The 19,054-nt window shown below is 34.3% G+C and overlaps 1 protein-coding gene across 1 annotated transcript in view; it reads left to right on the top strand.

Moving 5' to 3' along the window:
- The window catches only part of LOC129223235 (photoreceptor-specific nuclear receptor-like), a 30,934-nt gene extending 12,130 nt beyond the window's left edge, over positions 1-18,804 (top strand). Inside the window, exons 4-7 of the mRNA XM_054857800.1 lie at positions 1,625-1,830; positions 12,694-12,931; positions 14,942-15,047; positions 18,669-18,804. Coding sequence (XP_054713775.1) covers positions 1,625-1,830; positions 12,694-12,931; positions 14,942-15,047; positions 18,669-18,804 — 686 coding nt within the window. The remainder of the gene's footprint in view (positions 1-1,624; positions 1,831-12,693; positions 12,932-14,941; positions 15,048-18,668) is intronic.
- The last annotated feature ends 250 nt before the right edge of the window (positions 18,805-19,054 follow it).

Raw genomic sequence — 19,054 nt, 5'->3', positions numbered from 1 at the left:
AGAAAAGCGACAGAGACAGTAGGGCGCATTCGAAAGAGCTACAGGGCGCTTTCGAAAGAGCTACAGGGCGCATTCGAAAGAGCTACAGGGCGCATTCGAAAGAGCTACAGGGCGCATTCGAAAGGGCAACAGGGCGCATTTAGAATGGCAACAGGGAGCACCAAATGCACAATAGGTGACTGTGCCCTTCCAAAAAACGTTAAAGTCACCACTAAATGTTCCTATATTGTATATTCTGACTAGCATTGTGCAAATTGCGATGAAATGGCCAGTCATTGAGTTGCTATAAGGTGATGTCTGATGTGATAGATGTTTATTCTCGTGTAAACATTCTGTTTTTTGAACGGTGTAAACAAAGTGTTTTTTGAACGACCAATTGTATTACCCGCTTATACATACTACGTGTGGCACTCGACCGTATTTTCTTGTTAATCGGTTCGAAAGTTTATAATCCTCATTTGAAAGCATTTCTCTTGTCTCCGAGGAATCATTACTGTTTATATTAATTTACTAGCTGCGTGCCCGGCGTTGCACGGGCTACCTAAAAAATGTAAGAGCAGTCCAGTTGATGCTTTTGTAGTACACTGACATTAGTTTCTAACGCGTTAAGGAATAAATAAATGCGCGTAAAGCAAGGTTTGCAAAACACCAGTAAAACATATTTTTGCCAAAACACCTCATCAACGTTAATAATCGTTATCAATGATACAAGTTATGAGTACATTTTCAGTCAGCACAAAAGGGGAAAATATATGCATTATCAACTATAATCTTTACTCACGTTAAACTGAATTACATCTGATAGACTATATCGGAAATATTTATGCACAATAACAATCCGCTTTTTACATAAAATAGTCTACTACCCGGCGTTGCCCGGGTGTTTATTAATGCAACATACCACTCAGATAAATATTTGGATGGATTCTATCCACATGGTCGTACAAGAATTACATCAATCCGTTTTCCAGGTACAAACCCTCAAAGAACTCAAATAACTTGTAAATCACTCATTTACTTTACGACGTGCACGGTCCTCCTCGAAAATGAAAGTTATGTCATGTGACGCGTATTTAACAATCAGGCTTGAACAAAAAAAAAAAAAAACAGCAAAATTTTGCTGCAGATTACGGCAAAATAATCGAAAAGTAAACAATTTAAACACCCTGATTACAGGAAAAGCCTCAAAACAAAAACAAGAATTTTACCTGTTCATATTCGAGAAAAAGAAATGGCAACAGATCTTTCATCTTAATGATTTTCTTCACGCTGTAAATTTTAATAAAAGCGTTCATCCGGAAAGTTGAGTTGAAGCACTGAATAATAATTTGAATGGAGGAAAGCCTTCGAAAAATAGTGATTTGATTTTGAAATCTAAGAGTCATAATTAAAAGTTTTTAATTGATATCTCCGCTAATTATTATCGGAGAATTATGTTAAATAGCCAAACATGAAGACGGGAGGATTACGAATCCATCGATACCTAGTTCGATGGTCAGTTCACTGTCGTTCGGGAGAAGAAGCTTGGACATAGATAGATAGATAGATACTCAGATTTTATATGTATAAGATATTTTATTCCGGCAAAACTTGTAAAACATTTTTTTTTTAAATATCTTTCTAGATGTCACTACCATGAATGAAGAAACGATAAACCATATTCCAAGTTCAGATGCTTCCAAACTTGCTTTTATGGATGACAGTGCAGGCGATTTACCGTACGAAATGATGAACGAGCCCCTGTGCGAGACATCAGCTCGTATTCTTTTACTCACTGTACGATGGGTTCGAAGTCTACCATCATTCTCAAGTTTAAGTTACGGCGACCAGGTAACCACATAATAGTTTCTACAACTAAGCTGATTTTGTCTTTCCAAATTTTGTTACGATTTTTTCCCACTTTTTACGAAAAGCATCTTTTTCCTCTGGAAAGCTCCATTTGTCTCCTTGCGTGAACGCATGGTGAATATTTGACTGTCAGTGGTACTACTCATTTTTAAGGATTTTTTAAATTACTAAACGACATCAACTTTTTTTTGAGCAATCACGATTGCTTATAGCTTTCATTTGACTGTTTTGATGTCCTATGATTTTATTTTCCCGCCAGCACCCTCTGCAGCATCACCGTCGATCGGCTCCTCACGATGCTGCTCCTATAGCGAAAACCGTCTCCAGGTTGCTTCCATATTCTACACACACGCGCATACATACACAACTACACAAACACACACACACATACACACACACAAACAACATACACACATACACCTACACACATACACAAACACATACACACACGCATACACACAGGCACCTACACATACACACACACATACACACAAATACCCACACATTCATGCCTGCACACAGACACAAACACATATGCCTACACACATACACATTTCCCCCTACACACAAACACACACGCCTACATACACACACACTCGTGATTGAGAAAAACATAATTTGAATTCAAGAGGTCGAAATTCAAATTAATTTTTCTTTTTCTTTTTTACGTACAAACTAAAAAAAAAGAATTTAAAAACTAAAAACTGGTATTAAAATTAAATGTCCGTTATGAATAAGCCTATGCCAAAAGATATATATTTTCAGAAGAGCTAAACAAACCTCCTTTACCGCACCGATACATTAAACCCATTAAGTTAGTTCTCACGGATATTTCAAACTTATTATTTCGGGTGTTCTTTTTAATTATTTAAATATTTGTATCAAAAATAAATGTGGCCTCTTATCAACTTTCTTCTCTTATGTTTATGAGTCTTTGCGTTACAGTAAACGTAAATTAATCTGAAAATAATAAAAATAACAACAGCAAACTAATAACAACAATAAAAAAATAATAACAATAATAATTTGAATGACACAATTCAAATACATCGCTGTGTAAATTATTAAAATAATTGTGATTTTTTTTTTCAGTATTTCTTAAAAAATTTTGATATCATTGCAATAATTCATGAAGAATAATTTGCTTTGTTATTCCAATCATTTTTTTACACCTTTAGAGTAGTTTTGGGGACATTAATTTGTTAAATGTTCGCATTTATAAAATAGAAAAATATTTGATTTAAAGTTATGAAATTGTTTGCATTGTCAAAGATTGTGTTTGATTAACATTTCAATCTTACTACTATTATATACTAGCAAAAATACCCGGCGTTGCCTGGGTCAGTAATAATTATTAGAAAAAATCGTTACTTGCTTTTGTTTTCTGTTTTAAGTGAAAGAATTTAAAACACATCTTTTTGACGTGATTAAAAATCGAGTTTCTTCCTTACCCATAAAACTAAAATAGCAATAATATAAAGAACAAAGTAGTATTGATTTAGAAACGAAAGCACTATATTTAAGCATATACACAAATTTAAAAAACATGAAATTAATCTTCTCATGTTTAAAAAGATTAATCTGTTGATACTTTTTTTTTTAACATGGAGTCTAAAACCTTCTCTGTATGGCTAATGAAGTACGAAGTGATTAAAAAAAAAGTAGCTGCGCTCGTAATCCCCTTATACTTGCTTTAGTTATTTCGGGAAATTTCAATCATTGTGGCTCTTGGTGCGATTTTACCGAATTTGCGAAAGTCGTTTCGGGATACCTTCGATGATGCTCCACCATTCTTTCCTTACTTTGTAAAACGATATATTAATTTTCGTTACAGCGATATCGTCGCCAGATGCTGAGATATTTTTGGTCACCATAAAATGGCGCTAAACAGTTTCATCTGAAATGTTACCGAAATAAGTAATAAAATTTGGTGATTGTTTGAAATTGTGCAAAAAGGAAAATTAATGGAAGTTTTTGTGCTGTTTATGGATTTGCCTAATTTAGTTGCTGGATTATTTAATACAGTAAAAAAAGTCTTTTGAAAATTTTTTGATTGGCGATATTTTGTTTACATGGTGAAAGCTGAGAAACATTATGACGTAGTCTTCGGCTTCAAAAACAGCAACGTTGAAAAAACTGCCAAATGCATCAGCTACGGAAATCTTTCTGCAAATATTTTGGCGATCTGCTGGTTGTTTGGATAATGAGTAAGTGTTCAATCAGCATAAATAATAATAAAAACCATTAATTACATTAAAGTTCCGTTTAAATGGAAAATCATCAGCCAAATCATGTATTATTTGCCAATCTTGTGCAAAAATCTTACTTCAAGATTTGACTTGAGAAAAGCCTTGAACAATCACGAAAAGCAAAGAAAGTCAGCAATACAACAATTGCCGCTATCGACAGGGAGTTGAGATGATACACTAAATACTGTATTGAGTTGAGGAAAGCCTTCGAACATGGATCTAAAAAGCTCATAACTCGTTTTTTATTCGACTTAGAAATTTCGAACAGGTGCCATCTTCAGCAGAAAAATCAGAGCTTTCGATGGACATATAATGTAAATATGTGCAAGTATTTTTTCATCCCAATATTAGAGAATTTATACAAAAATTGTGTTTTATTGCCCCCCTAAGGGGGTTTTGCCCCCCATAACAGGACGAAAACTACCCTATGTGCTATTCTGATGCATAAGCTATATTATTGTAAAGTTTCATCAAAATCCGTTCAGTAGTTTTTGCGTGAAAGAGTAACAAACATCCATACATCCATCCATACATCCATACATCCATACAGACAAACTTTCGCATATACAGTGGCTCCCAAAAGTGTTCGTACACCTACGATTTTCAATGAAATAGGCCATTATCCATTGGTTAGAATTAATATTTCGGAATAGGTATTTTATTATAAGATCTATGATCTATATTTAACAAAACTACATGAAAATTTTTAATAAAACATTAAAACATAATTTTTAAAAAATCAAAAACCAAAAACTGCCGGAAATTTTATCTCACAAAAGTCTTCGTACACTTTGAAAAAATGTCAAAAAATTAGTAAATATTCTAACTTTTTACAAAGTTATTATTTAGTAGAACATCATGCAGTATCAACAAGAGCTTTTAAACGTCTGGGAATAGATTTCATTGTTTTTTCTTTCTTTTTTTGCGTAATTTCTGAGTAAATGTTCAACCCCAGTTTGAGTCTTACTGTTTCTAGCTCTATTTTCGTTTCAAAGCTGTATTTTCGTAATCTAGCCACCAGATATCTCTAAATATGTTACATTAAGTTCAAATCTGGAGATTGAGGGGGTATTTCTAAGCTTAAGGACAATTTTTGAGGCACCAAACGCAAACGTGTACTTCTTATCGTTATTTCGATAAAAAACAAAGTTGTTTCCGATTACCAAATTTTGGGCTAATAGTTTAAAATTGCTTTTTAAAATATTTAAATGAACAGCATGAGTCATTATTTAATCAAAAAATTCCAAATTTCCAAGTCCTGATGCTGTAATGCACCCTCACACTGAAACACTTTCACCGTCCTGATTAACTGATCCAACTAAGTTCTTCAGATTAAATTCCTCATTTTTTCTTTTATTTACAATTATACAACAATTTAACCCAAAATGTTAAATTTATTTTCATCTATAAGTAAGACGTTGTTCCAAAACGTTTTGAGCTTATTTATCATTGATTTTGCGACGGAAAGCGTAAGCTTACTGTTATTCGCACGAACAAGAAAATTTCTGCAGGAAGAGGTCCCATTTAATCCAGTTAATCAGAGAACTTGGCGAACAATTTTAGGTGAAAATTAAACGTAAAATGTTTCATTCAATTCTGCAGAAATTTTTTCAGCACTCAAATGTGTATTTTTCATAATTTTTTTAACTGTAAACCTCCGATCACGCACTGTTAACTTTGCCAGTTGACCTTTTCTTACCGTGTTTTCGATCCTATTCTTGTATTTAAAGCATTTTATCAAGCACTTCACTATAGAATGGTATAAATTACCTAATTTAGAGACATTTAAAACCAATTTACCGCTACTGTGAGTAAACAATTCAAATTTCGAATAGTGTTTGTGGTGTTTTTCAAATACCAGTCATTTTAAAGTAATAAGCACAATATTAAGGAATAAATAAACAAAAAATTAAAGCCAAATGACTTTTAAGGGTCAACACAATGTAAAAATAATAAAAAAATGACATATGATAGTTTTAATCATGAATTTATTTGAAAAAATTTGAGTGTACGACGACTTTTGTGGCGTATTATTTCTCCGTCTCTTCATTTTTTGACAAATTTCAAAAATAAAATCTTTCAATATTTTGAAAAAAACTACTGAGTTTTATTCAGAATGGCATAAGAATGGTGTGAAAAAAAATTGGACTTCATATTCAAATTCAGTTTTGCGTCATTTTGGTTTTACTACAAAATTTCAAGGTGTACGAACACTTTTGGGAGCCACTGTATAATATTAGTAAGATGCGAAAGTTTGTCTGTATGGATGTATGGATGTATGGATGGATGTTTGTTACTCTTTAACGCAAAAACTACTGAATGGATTTTGATGAAACTTTACAATAATATAGCTTATGCATCAGAATAACACATAGGGTAGTTTTCGTCCCGTTATGGGGGGCAAAACCCCCTTAGGGGAGCAATAAGTACAATTTTCGTATAAATTCTCTAATATGGGGATGAAAAAATACTTGCACATATTTACATTATATATCCATCGAAAGCTCTGATTTTTCTGCTAAAGATGGCACCAGTTCGAAATTTCTAAGTAGAATAAAAAACGAGTTATGAGCTTTTTAGTTCCATGTTCGAAGGCTTTCCTCAACTTAATACAGTATTTAGTGTATCATCTCAACTCCCTGTCGATAACGACAATTGTTGTATTGTTGACTATCTTTGCTTTTCGTGACTGTTCAAGGCTTTTCTCAAGTCAAATCGTGAAGTAAGATTTTTGCACAAGATTGGCAAATAATATATGGATTTGACTGATTATTTTCCCTTTTAATACAACTTTGAGGCAATTAATGCGTTTTTTTTTTTTTTTTAAATTTGTGTTGACTGAGTATTTAATCGATCAGCAGGGATCTAGCCAAACTTTTTTAATGGAATCATTTCAATATCTAAGGCATTTGGCAATTTTTTCAACTGTCGCTGTTTGTGAAGCTAAAGAGTACGAAATACTGTTTCTTGGTTTACACCATGTAACCAAATATCGTCATTTCTTTAATATTTCTTTCTTTAAATTTGTTAACACTTAAAATTATTCGCCAGTTAAATCAAGCAAATCCATAAACAGCACAAAAACTTAAATTAATTTGTCTTTGCGCACGATTTCAATTTGAAATGTCAGCGAAACTGGAGACAAACCATTTTTTGGTAAGTATTTGACCTCTGCCTGTGTTGACCGTTAACTTGAATCGATTGAAAAAAACTATATCAACGTGAGCGAAGCCGCGGGTAAAAACTAGTATTATATATGCGAAAGTTTGTCTGTATGGATGTATGGATGTATGGATGTTTGTTACTCATTCACGCAAAAACTACTGAACGGATTTTGATGAAACTTTACAATAATATAGCTTATGCATCAGAATAACACATAGGGTAGTTTTCGTCCCGTTATGGGGGGCAAAACCCCCTTAGACGGCAATAAAACACAATTTTTGTATAAATTCTCTAATATTGGGATGAAAAAATACTTGCACATATTTACATTATATGTCCATCGAAAGCTCTGATTTTTCTGCTGAAGATGGCACCTGTTCGAAATTTCTAAGTAGAATAAAAAACAAGTTATGAGCTTTTTAGATCCATGTTCGAAGGCTTTCCTCAACTCAATACAGTATTTAGTGTATCATCTCAACTCCCTGTCGATAGCGACAATTGTTGTATTGTTGACTTTATTTGCTTTTCGTGATTGTTCAAGGCTTTTCTCAAGTCAAATCTTGAAGTAAGATTTTTGCACAAGATTGGCAAATAATACATGATTTGGCTGATGATTTTCCATTTAAACGGAACTTTAATGTAATTAATGGTTTTTATTATTATTTATGCTGATTGAACACTTACTCATTATCCAAACAACCAGCAGATCGCCAAAATTTTTGCAGAAAGATTTCCGTAGCTGATGCATTTGGCAGTTTTTTCAACGTTGCTGTTTTTGAAGCCGAAGACTACGTCATAATGTTTCTCAGCTTTCACCATGTAAACAAAATATCGCCAATCGAAGAATTTTCAAAAGACTTTTTTTACTGTGTTAAATAATCCAGCAACTAAATTAGGCAAATCCATAAACAGCACAAAAACTTCCATTAATTTTCCTTTTTGCACAATTTCAAACAATCTCCAAATTGTATTACTTATTTTGGTAACATTTCGGATGAAACTGTTTAGCGCCATTTTATGGTGATCAAAAATATCTCAGCATCTGGCGACGATATCTCTGTAACGAAAATTAATATCATATCGTTTTACAAAGTAAGGAAAGAATGGGGGAGCATCATCGAAGGTACCCCGAAACGACTTTCGCAAATTCGGTAAAATCGCACCAAGAGCCACAATGATTGAAATTTCCCGAAATAACTAAAGCAAGTATAAGGGGATTACGAGCGCAGCTACTTTTTTTTTAATCACTTCGTACTTCATTAGCCATACAGAGAAGGTTTTAGACTCCATGTTAAAAAAAAAGTATCAACAGATTAATCTTTTTAAACATGAGAAGATTAATTTCATGTTTTTTAAATTTGTATATGCTTTAATATAGTGTTTTCGTTTCTAAATCAATACTACTTTGTTCTTTATACTTATTGCTATTTTAGTTTTATGGGTAAGGAAGAAACTCGATTTTTAATCACGTCAAAAAGATGTGTTTTAAATTCTTTCACTTAAAACAGAAAACAAAAGCAAGTAACGATTTTTTCTAATAATTATTACTGACCCAGGCAACGCCAGGTATTTTTGCTAGTTTAAAATATAATTTAAAAACGGTCTGCTTGCTGCGCGAGTATTTTGTATTCTTCCTTGGCTTAGCATCAGTATTTTTTATTCTTAAAGCAATTTTTCTTGCAGCTTTAGTTAGTTTATAATCGGTACCTCCCCCCTCCCCCCTTTGTTAAAGACCTATTGCGTGATCATAAGTGAAGCACGTAATATTTTTCCTAGAAAACTAGCTTAAGGTGTCTCATCCAAGAAAATACACAGCAAGAAATCGCTAAAAAACTAAAAATTTTGCAAGAATCTGTGTGTAGGATAAAAAGATCTTTGAAATTCAAATGCAAAAATAAAAATTCCAGAGGAGGGAAACAGCAGGAAACTAAATTTACTACAAAAACAGGAAGGAAATCAATTCATATTGCCAAAATTAATGATCATTAACTAAAAATCTCTCTATAAGCGTATGGAGTAAATGAAGGTGATTCTTCTATTCGTAGAAAGCTCATCTCAGTTGAACTCGGTGCTCTTTGTCCCCGTACCGAGGGCTAAAACCACATTTGCTACGACAAAGAGACTTGCTTGGGCAAAAATTGTGCATAAACTACGTGTAAGTAATTGGGAAAAGGCGAGAAATAGTAATCTTCCGTTAATTATTTAGTTACATTCCAGTTGTTGAGTCATTTTCCTAAAATTAAATTTGTTGCATACTAACTACAGATTCAGAACTGTTTATAAATGTGGCTAAAAAAATTTTTGTGAGTATATTTCCCAACAAATTACATGCATTAAGGTGCTTTTTACCTTTTAGGTACAGTTTTCTGATAAATCCATGTTTAAAATACGAAAATCACAGCAGTCAGTATGTCTGAAGAAGTATCAGTAAAGTCAGTAAGTTACCGCCCTATAGCCAGGGCTAAGGCAGAAATACAGGAAATACACCGCCAGCTCAGTCACTTCCAGCCGAGGACTGCAGTTTCGTGCTTATTAGCACTCAGCAGCCCGGCATAGGAAAGTGACTGAGCTGGAGATGGAAAACGTCTTAAGGAAGCCAAGAGTGCCAAACAAACTGGTAGCTAATACAGAATTAGCACTGACCAGACGAGTGACCGAAGCAATGGTTCGGTTCAACTCGAATTTTGAAGGCAAGGCAGGTATATTCAGTAAGTTACCGCCCTATAGCCAGGGCTAAAGCAAAAATACAAGAAATAGCTCAGTAATTTCCAGCCGAGGACTGCAGTTTCGTGCTTATTAGCACTCATCAGCCGAGTGCCAAACAAACTGGTTGTTTTGCACTCTTGGCTTCCTTAAGAGGTTTTCCATCTCCAGCTCAGTCACTTTCCCATGCCGGGCTGATGAGTGCTAATAAGCACGAAACTGCAGTCCTCGACTGGAAATGACTGAGCTGGCGGTGTATTTCTTGTATCAGTAAAGTGTTACTGATACAAGAAAGTTGCATTACACAAACAGTTAAACACCCCACCCACGTTATGGATTGGAGCGTAATTTCCTCTCAGTTTGCTGGATGTTTACGCATTGTAGAAGGCATGATGACCCAATATCAGCACGAAGATGTGCTTGAACAAAGGTTTCTGGGAAAAGTTTGGTTTACAAATAGAGATTTCATATTCATGCATGATGGTATGCATGCTGTGTCTTGAAGCTAAATCTGTGACCAAAATTTTAAATGAAAAGAAATAAAAAAAAAAAAATTAATTTGAATTTTGGCATCTTGAATTCAAATTATGTTTTTCGCAATCACGAGTGTGTGTCGCATGTGTGTTTGTGTGTGTGGGGGGGGGGGTTTGTGTGTGAGGGGTATGTGTGTTTGTGTCTGTGTGCTGGCATAAGTGTGGGGGGGGGGTACGTGTATGTGTGTGTGGGGGGGTATGTGTATGTGTGTGTAGGCATATGTGTTTGTGTCTGTGTGCAGGCAGGAATGTGTGGGTAGTTGTGTGTATGTGTGTGTATCTATGCGTGTGTGTTTGTGTGTGTATGTGTTTGTGTGTGTATGTGTTTGTGTGTGTAGGTGTATGTGTGTAGGTGTATGTGTGTATGTGTTTGTGTGTGTGTGTATGTGCGCGTGTGCGTAGGACATGGATGCAACCTGGAGACGGCTTTCGCTATAGGTGCAGCATCGTGAGGAGCCCGCCTGTCCACGGTGATGGTGCAGAGGGTGGCGGTGGGAAAAATCAAAGGAACGTCAAAAACAGTCAAATGAAAGCAATAAGCAATCGTGATTGCTCAAAACACTTCTATGGCATGGAAACAGTCCAGATATGAGCCCAATAGAGAATATTTGAACCATTGTAAAGGAAAAAAAAATAAAGAAACAGAACTTCACAAACAAAAATTGTCTGACAGAAGGACTTATTCAAATTTGACTCTATGACGAGGAAATACAAACTAATTGCAAAAAACTTATAAAAAGAATGCCCAGACGGATCAAATCTTTAATAAAAAATAAGAGGATGCTCCCTCAATATTAAATGTATGAATATTTTTAAAATAAAGCATTATTTCTTTGACATAACAAGATTTTACTCTAAATTTCACAATTATTCTAATAATTTTCACACCTCTGTATATTGCTTATAGTTTCATTATCATAACCTTCGAATTTCCTCCATTTTTGGCTCAGTGAAGTTCAAATTTTTCTTGCAGTGAAAAAGATTCTTGGAAAGAAACTTCTCTCTGGACGCTGTAACGAGCTCGTCGGTATTTGCTTACAATTCTGATTTAGCTCTGTATATGGGCTGGTATCTCAGACTCTAGCTTTTATCTTCACTTTACGAACTGGACCCGTACCATGTTTGGGAACCTTTGGTGCTGCAACGAGCTGTTTAGTAATTACTTGCAATTTAAAACTATTTATTCCTTAAATGGAATGCAAAAGAGATAATTTCATAGTTAAATAAATCCTTTAAGAAAAATATTTACACGCTTTCAGAATCATTACTGTATACTATTGCATGATATTAGAAATGTTTATAAATTTTTGCATTTATGTTCAAGAAAAAGTATTTTCGATTATTTTTCGAACTTCAACAACCGAAGAATATTCTAGTTGGCAAAAATATCCTTCCGAGAATATTCTTGACTCACATCTGTACTATTGTTATTGTTATGTAAAAACTATTTATAATAAAAAAAAAAGGTTAATATTTTCTTAAAGACTAATGTGATACTTCCTTGAAAAATCTTGATAACTAAAAATAGTTCTATAGCGAAAAATAATTCTTACATACATCGATGACGAATTTTTTTCCCAAACACTAAAAATTTTTTTATCACTAAATTCAAGTCATTTTGGGCACTGATAATACTTAGGACTGGCGTCACGTTTGATAATGTTTTATGTTGTGAAAATGGGTACATTGTACATAGTGCGGCTACGGTTAGTTGAGCTATGACCTTCACAATTTACCTTTACCTCCTTTGGGGGAGTTCAGTGAAATAGGGACGCGTTATTGGCGTGGGTTGAGTTAGAATACCTTCGTAAAACTACTAGGAAAGTAATCCAACTAGACTCAGAGCCCTTCCCTATTTCCCAAAAAATAGGCAAACATTGTCAATGTCGGTGCCCGCTATTGTTCGTTTGTTCGCAAAAGGTAATGGTCGCACTCAGCTGCTGACGTGCATGTATTTACAGTTTCGATTTTAAAATAACGTAACTTTCAAATTGTTTATAACTTTCTGTATTTTATTGTTATCTTTTTGTTATCTTTAGTCGAGTTAAATGGCAGAAAATGTATGTTATTCGTATAATTAATTATACACGCACTGAAACACAAAGGTTCATTGTACGGTCCGTTCTTTTGTCTTATTTTTTTTACTTCAAATAATTTTCATTCACGCTGCCTTATTTTCCTCTCTTCATATCTAGGTAACTTTGCTGGAAGAGACCTGGTCAGAGTTGTTCTTGCTGAGTGCTATCCAGTGGAGCATGCCTTTAGATGCAAATCCGTTATTTGCATTAAATGAAGCACTTTCTTCAAATAAATTGAGAAGTCGGCACAAAACCTATTTGGAGGTTTTACAAAAGTCGTTTACTCGTTTCAAAGCATTGATGACAGAGTTTTCAGAATTTGCTTGTTTGAAAGCAATCGTCCTTTTCAAACCAGGTACGCTCAAACTTGTAAACAAATAAATTTCCAGAGTGTTCCCGTTTAACGTGCAAGACCTCAATTTTCGCAATCATTAGTCCCTGACCTTGCTCGTTTGCTCACTAACTTCCGTCCGCCACCTGCGTTGACTCAATGCCGCCTGCGACGGGTGACAGTTCATAATTTTAATGTTTTTTACCCCTGGATGTATGACCCTTTATCTCTGCTCCTTTAAGCTTTAGATGGGTGAGACAGGGCGGAATGGCTTGTGCTGGATGTCCTGCATCCAACGGTACTAGTATTGATCTGGCAAACATTGCCAGTATGGAGGAGGCAGAGTTGCAGGTCACCTACCTTGTGTTTAGGGAAATCACAAGCATGAAAAAGCAATTTTAGCACAAAAGGGGACCAAAATTCACCGGGATGTAAAACGCAGCGTTTTGTGGCCAATACCAGTTTAGAATCTTGGTCATCTGAATCTGTTGGTGGGAAATATAGCAGATGACGAGGGCATAAATTTACATGTGTGTATGGAATGTATTTTCTCAAATTGTACTAGATTTAGTATTGTGTTTAAAAGTATCATAGCATAACATTTGCATTTGTGTTTCAATAGCAATGAAAAAGATAAATATTTTGTTTCGTTACTTCTGCAAAATGTCACACCTCTGAAAAAGCAATATATTCCTACCATATCTTCTGCACGGTCCCCACACTATGCGCAAGAAGTTTAACTCGAATATCTCCTTGAAAAATAAAAAAATTGCAGATACTGCTCGTTACCATTCCACCGTAGTATGTGTCAATAATCTTTGAGATCAAAAATTGTAACTTGATGGTAATCTATGGGATGAACACACTGATTACAATCGAGGGTGTCGCGGATTTTTCCCATTATAGGAGATGGTGAACGCCTTTTGTCTTCAAAGAGCGGATCACAAACACTTTTACTGCTCTAGACGACATAGATTCAGGTATGGTGGCGTCCATTAGCAGTTTAATTTGCTACCCTCCAATCGCCGACTAGATACAAATCTAGACGAACATCCATTGGGGATGGAAAGTAGGGATGTAGTGTTACCCAGGCCTCACCACGAGGAGGCCTCCGTCGCGTCGATTCCCCTATGCATCATCTGCAGTAAACAAGCGTTTGTCATTTCCCTAACTTCCCATTGCGTCTTGGTTCATCCCTTAGAGTAACAATAGAACTTAAGAGTGTGCTTAGGTTTTCTTTTTTCTTGTACCATACTCGTTAAAGCGGTATTGACCCCCTACCGTTTGGTTAGCGGAACGGTCTAACTTTTAGTCAAGTAAAGACTTCTAAGTTAAACACGTAATTTAAGTTCATTATGATGTGCCGGGAAAGACGATAAATACAGAACCGCCTTATTTGACCGCTACTGTGGATGGTATTAGATCACTTGTGATGTCATCTGCAGAAAAGTAAAAAAGGAAATTGAATCTGCGTATTGATAAAAATAAGTGTTAAAAAATTAAACTTCGTCAAATTATTTAAAATTTAGTCAAATCCTAAGTCAAAAATCTCCTTTAGTCAAATTTCTCAAAGAGCATGCTTAAAAGCATGCTCTTTCAGAATAAAATACTTTTAAAATTTCAGAAACGATCTCATGGATACCGTATGTAGAATACATTTAATTATGCATATATATATATATATATATATATATATATATGCATAATTATTAAAACTTGAAGTAAAATATTCTACCTTTAGACAGCGCAAATGCAGCTATGGTATTAAATGTATAATACAAATATTATACAATTTAATGCCACGCTCGTAGGTAGCACAATGGCAATTGTACTAAATAACAAGAGAACCGAAAGAATATTAACAAGGTAAATTGAAAACCATGTAAATAGGAAAAGTTGAACAGTATGAACATTTCGATAAATAATAGTATATATATATATATATAACTCTTGTTTTAATATGTTATATTTATTTACTTGATTTGAAAATTAATGTCTTGCTTAAGAAATGTTTATAATTTTTTCCTTTTACAGATGCGAAACAGCTGAAAAATCCACATCAAGTAGAAATGTTTCAGGATCATACTCAGTTGATGCTAGCAAATCACTTGAAAATTCAGAACTGTGATTATACGTTCAGGTAAAATATGCTTCTTCATCTTTTCTCTAATAAAAATGAAGCTCAAAGTCTGGATCTCTTTGACACGCATAGCGCCTAGACCGTTCGGCCAATTTTCATGAAATTTAGCACAAAATTTATTTGTAGCATAGAGATGTGCACATCGAAGCGATTTTTTGAAAATTTGATTTTTTTTTTCTTTTTCTGTTCCAATTTTAAGCCCCTTTTCACATAAATTTGATAGTATAGGGAAGAGATATTTCATTCACATTTTCAAGTTTTAGGACATTCAAAAGCTTGGAATTTTCTGCTCAAGGTGACGTTTGTTTGAAGTATCTACGAGCATTAGGAGAGCTGTAGGGGCTGTAGGAATCGTTTAGAGAAAACCAGCATCCAAGGCTTATCTTAAGCAAGCCAAACGATTCTAAATAATTATGCTCGAGAATAAAATCAAAAGTTAAAGATAATTGGAAATTATTTTCGAAGCGGAAATTAAATTACTTTTTTTTTTTTTAAACGCGCTTATTTTGGCGATCAATCCTTTTCTTTTATTGAAAAGGTTTTCTGTTAAGCTACGTGCTAAGTTTTCAAATCTGCTAAAAATATGAGGAAAACTTGGAAAAAAAAAGGAAAAAACTTAACGCATAGTAGACGGTAAATGACTAGGTAACTAGACGGTAAAATATACAGGTGAATCAAATGACCTTTTAATTTTCTACAACGCTCAAAGCCGTGCAGGTACCGCTAGTATTCCTAGAAAGAGAAAGGACTTTAGCTTGTGTGGTGCACCTCTGATACAGGGAAGCACTAGTGCCGGAACGCCCCGGAAAGCCGTCTCGGTACTGTTTTTCTTGAAAAATAGTTCCCTTTCAAATAAAACATGTTTTATTTATTTATTCATTTGTTTATTTATTCATTTATTTATTTATTTTATTTTATTTTATTTTATTTTATTTTTTTTTTTTTTTGCAATTTTTTTTAAGCTAAGCATTCTTTTTTCCCCCCTCATATCTTAATATATAAAAATCAATGTCCTGAGATAACATATATATATATATATATATATCAACGCACAGCCGAAACCACTGAAGCTTCAGACTTGAAATTTGGCAGGCATGTCCGCATGATTACGAAAGTAACCACTAAGAAAGGATTTTTCGAAATCTCAATTAGTTCGGGAGAAATTAATTAAAACCTGTCATTGAAATTCAAATCCCTTATTTTCGAAGGCTTTTCTCCATTCAAATCATTATTCAATACTTCATCTCAACTTTTGGTCGATAGCGAACTATAAATTTGATATTGTTTTTGTTTCTCACGTGATTCTTCGAGGCTTTTCTCAAGTCAAATCATAATGTTTCTGTCTATTGCTTTCATTTTTTCAAAACTAGAAACGAAGTTTTTAAGAACATCATCACGGGCGGACTATCCTTTTGAATTTAGAAGAGTGCAGTTTCCTGTTAAAGTTTGCTTTGCAATAACCATTAATAAGTCACAAGGACAGATATTAAAAGTAGCAGGGATCGATTTAAGAGAAGACTTTTTTTCACACGGCCAATGTTATGTAGCTTGCTCCAAAGTCAGTTCATCAAGCAGCTTAATAATTTTAGCACCAGAAAAAAAAAAACTAAAAATGTTGTATAGAAAGAAGTTTTTGCTTAAACATAGGTATATCAATAAAATATGGATGGCCTGTGTTTGCAAAGATAATCAATACTTTAAAAGGATAGTTAATAACAGTTAAAGATCGGTTAAGGACAAGGGCATATATGTAAGGAGTCCAGGGGCCCCGGGATCCTCCCCAAATTAGAAAAAGTTATAGGTAATAAGTAATTATTATAGGGGATTTTCGAAACTAGGTGCACCAAGCACTGTTAACCCCTGCTAATTCCATTACCCGAGCAATGCCGGGTACGGGAATGCTAGTCTATATATATAAAAATGGAGTTTCTTAAATTTGTTCCCTAAGATCTCAGAAACTACCCGGCAGATTTGACTGAAACTTTCACCGTTTGTTCAGTTTGTTACTGGGAAGGTTTATAGACCAGTTCGAAAAAAATCCGATTGATAGTTCCCTTTTTATTCCAATTTTAGTCCCAATTTTCGCATAAATGTCCCAATATGGGTGTGGAAAAAAACCTGCACATATTAACATTATATGTCCATCGAAAGCGCCAATTTTTCTGCTGAAGATAGCATCTGTTCGAAGTTTCTAAGTTGTATAAAAAACGAGTTATGAGCTTTTTCGTTCCCTGTTCGAAGGCTTTCATCAACCCAAGTCATTATTTAGTGTGTCATCTCAACTCCCAAGAATTGTTGAATATTTTTGCGTTTCGTCTGACTTTTTGAGGCTTTTCTCAAGTCAAATCTTAAAGTAACGTTTTTGCACAAGATTGGCTAAAAATAAATGGATTTGGCTGATCATTTTACTTTTAAACGGAATTTATGTAATTAATGGTTTATTATTATTATTTATGCTGATTGGACACTTGCTCACTATATCCAACCAACCAGCAGAAATATCGCCAGAATTTTTTCAGAAAGATTTCAGTAGCTGATGCATTTGGCAGTTTTTTCCAATGTTGCTGTTTTTGAGCCCAAAGACTACGTAATAATGTTTCTCAGCTTTCACCATATAAACAAAATATCGCCAATCAAAGATATTAAAAAAAAAAAATACTGTGTAAAAATAATTCAACAACTAAATTAGGCAAATCCATAAACCGCACAAAAACTTCCATTAATTTTTCTTTTTGCACGATTTCAAACAATCGCCAAATTTTACTACTTATTTTGGAAACATTTCGGATGAAACCGTTTAGCGCCATTTTATTTTGACCAAAAGTATCTCAGCATCTGGCAACAATATTTCTATAATAAAAATTAGTAAGGAGGGGGAGTATTATCGAAAGTGTCCCAAAATGCTTCTCGCAAATTTGGTAAGATTTTAAACCGCACCAAGTGCCCACAAAAATTGAAATTTCCCAAAATAACTAAAGCAAGTGTAAGAGGAACACGGGCGGCTACATTTTTTAAAACAGTTCGTACATCAATAGCCATACAGAGAAGGTTTTAGATTTAAAAAAAAATACTAACAGATAAATCTTTTTAAACATGTAAAGTTTAATTTCATATTTCGGAAATTCTTCAAATTTGTATATGCTTAAATGTCGTGCTTTCGTTTCTAATTAAATACTATTTTGTTCTTTATACTTATTGCTATTTTAGTTTAATGAGTAAGGAAGAAGCTCGATTTTTAATCACGTCAAAAAGGTTTGTTTTAAATTCTTTCGCTTAAAACAGAAAACAAGGGCAAGTAACGATTGTTTCTCATAATTATTACTGACCCAGGCAACGCCGGGTATTTTTGCTAGTACTCATCTAAGAATTTTCAGTTCTCTAATAAAAACCGAGAAATAAAATCATTTTTCTATTTAAAATAATGATAATCAGTCAGTCGCTTTTTGCTGTGCATTCTACGCTTAGAACTTTGTCTTTGAGAAGTTGAAATGTAATAACAAAAATGAAAAACCACTCCTAAAACCAAAACCTGCGAGTGAAATACAAGGTGTAAAATGAAAAAAAGTTCTAAATTATGTTAACTGGTCTTTATTTGTACATTTAACAACAGCTTCATTACAGGTTTGGCCGTCTTCTTCTTCTTTTACCAACACTTCGGCAAGTTCCAGCAGAAGCAGTGGAAGCCATTTTCTTCAGTAAAATCATCGGAGCAACGCCCATGGGAAAACTTTTATGTGATATGTTCAAATGCAGATAGCAAGAAGCACTGAAACACTTCTGCTGGCATGCGCAAGTAATAGATTTAGATTCGGACCACAGTGCAGAGAAGTCTACTGAGTGCTCCAAATGGACAATTTTGAACAATGAAGCGTTAAGAAGCATTTTTAAGGAACTGTTGAAGTGTGTTAGTGAATAAAAAGCGCAAAAACATTGGCAGTTTTGTATTGGTTTATATTTTTCTGGACTAATAGCGGCCCCGCGGTGGTGATCCCGTGCACATGGCTGTT

Source organism: Uloborus diversus, chromosome 5 (genome assembly GCF_026930045.1).
Source record: "Uloborus diversus isolate 005 chromosome 5, Udiv.v.3.1, whole genome shotgun sequence".
In the NCBI taxonomy this organism is placed as follows: domain Eukaryota; kingdom Metazoa; phylum Arthropoda; class Arachnida; order Araneae; family Uloboridae; genus Uloborus; species Uloborus diversus.
This window is presented reverse-complemented; position numbering and strand designations above follow the sequence as displayed.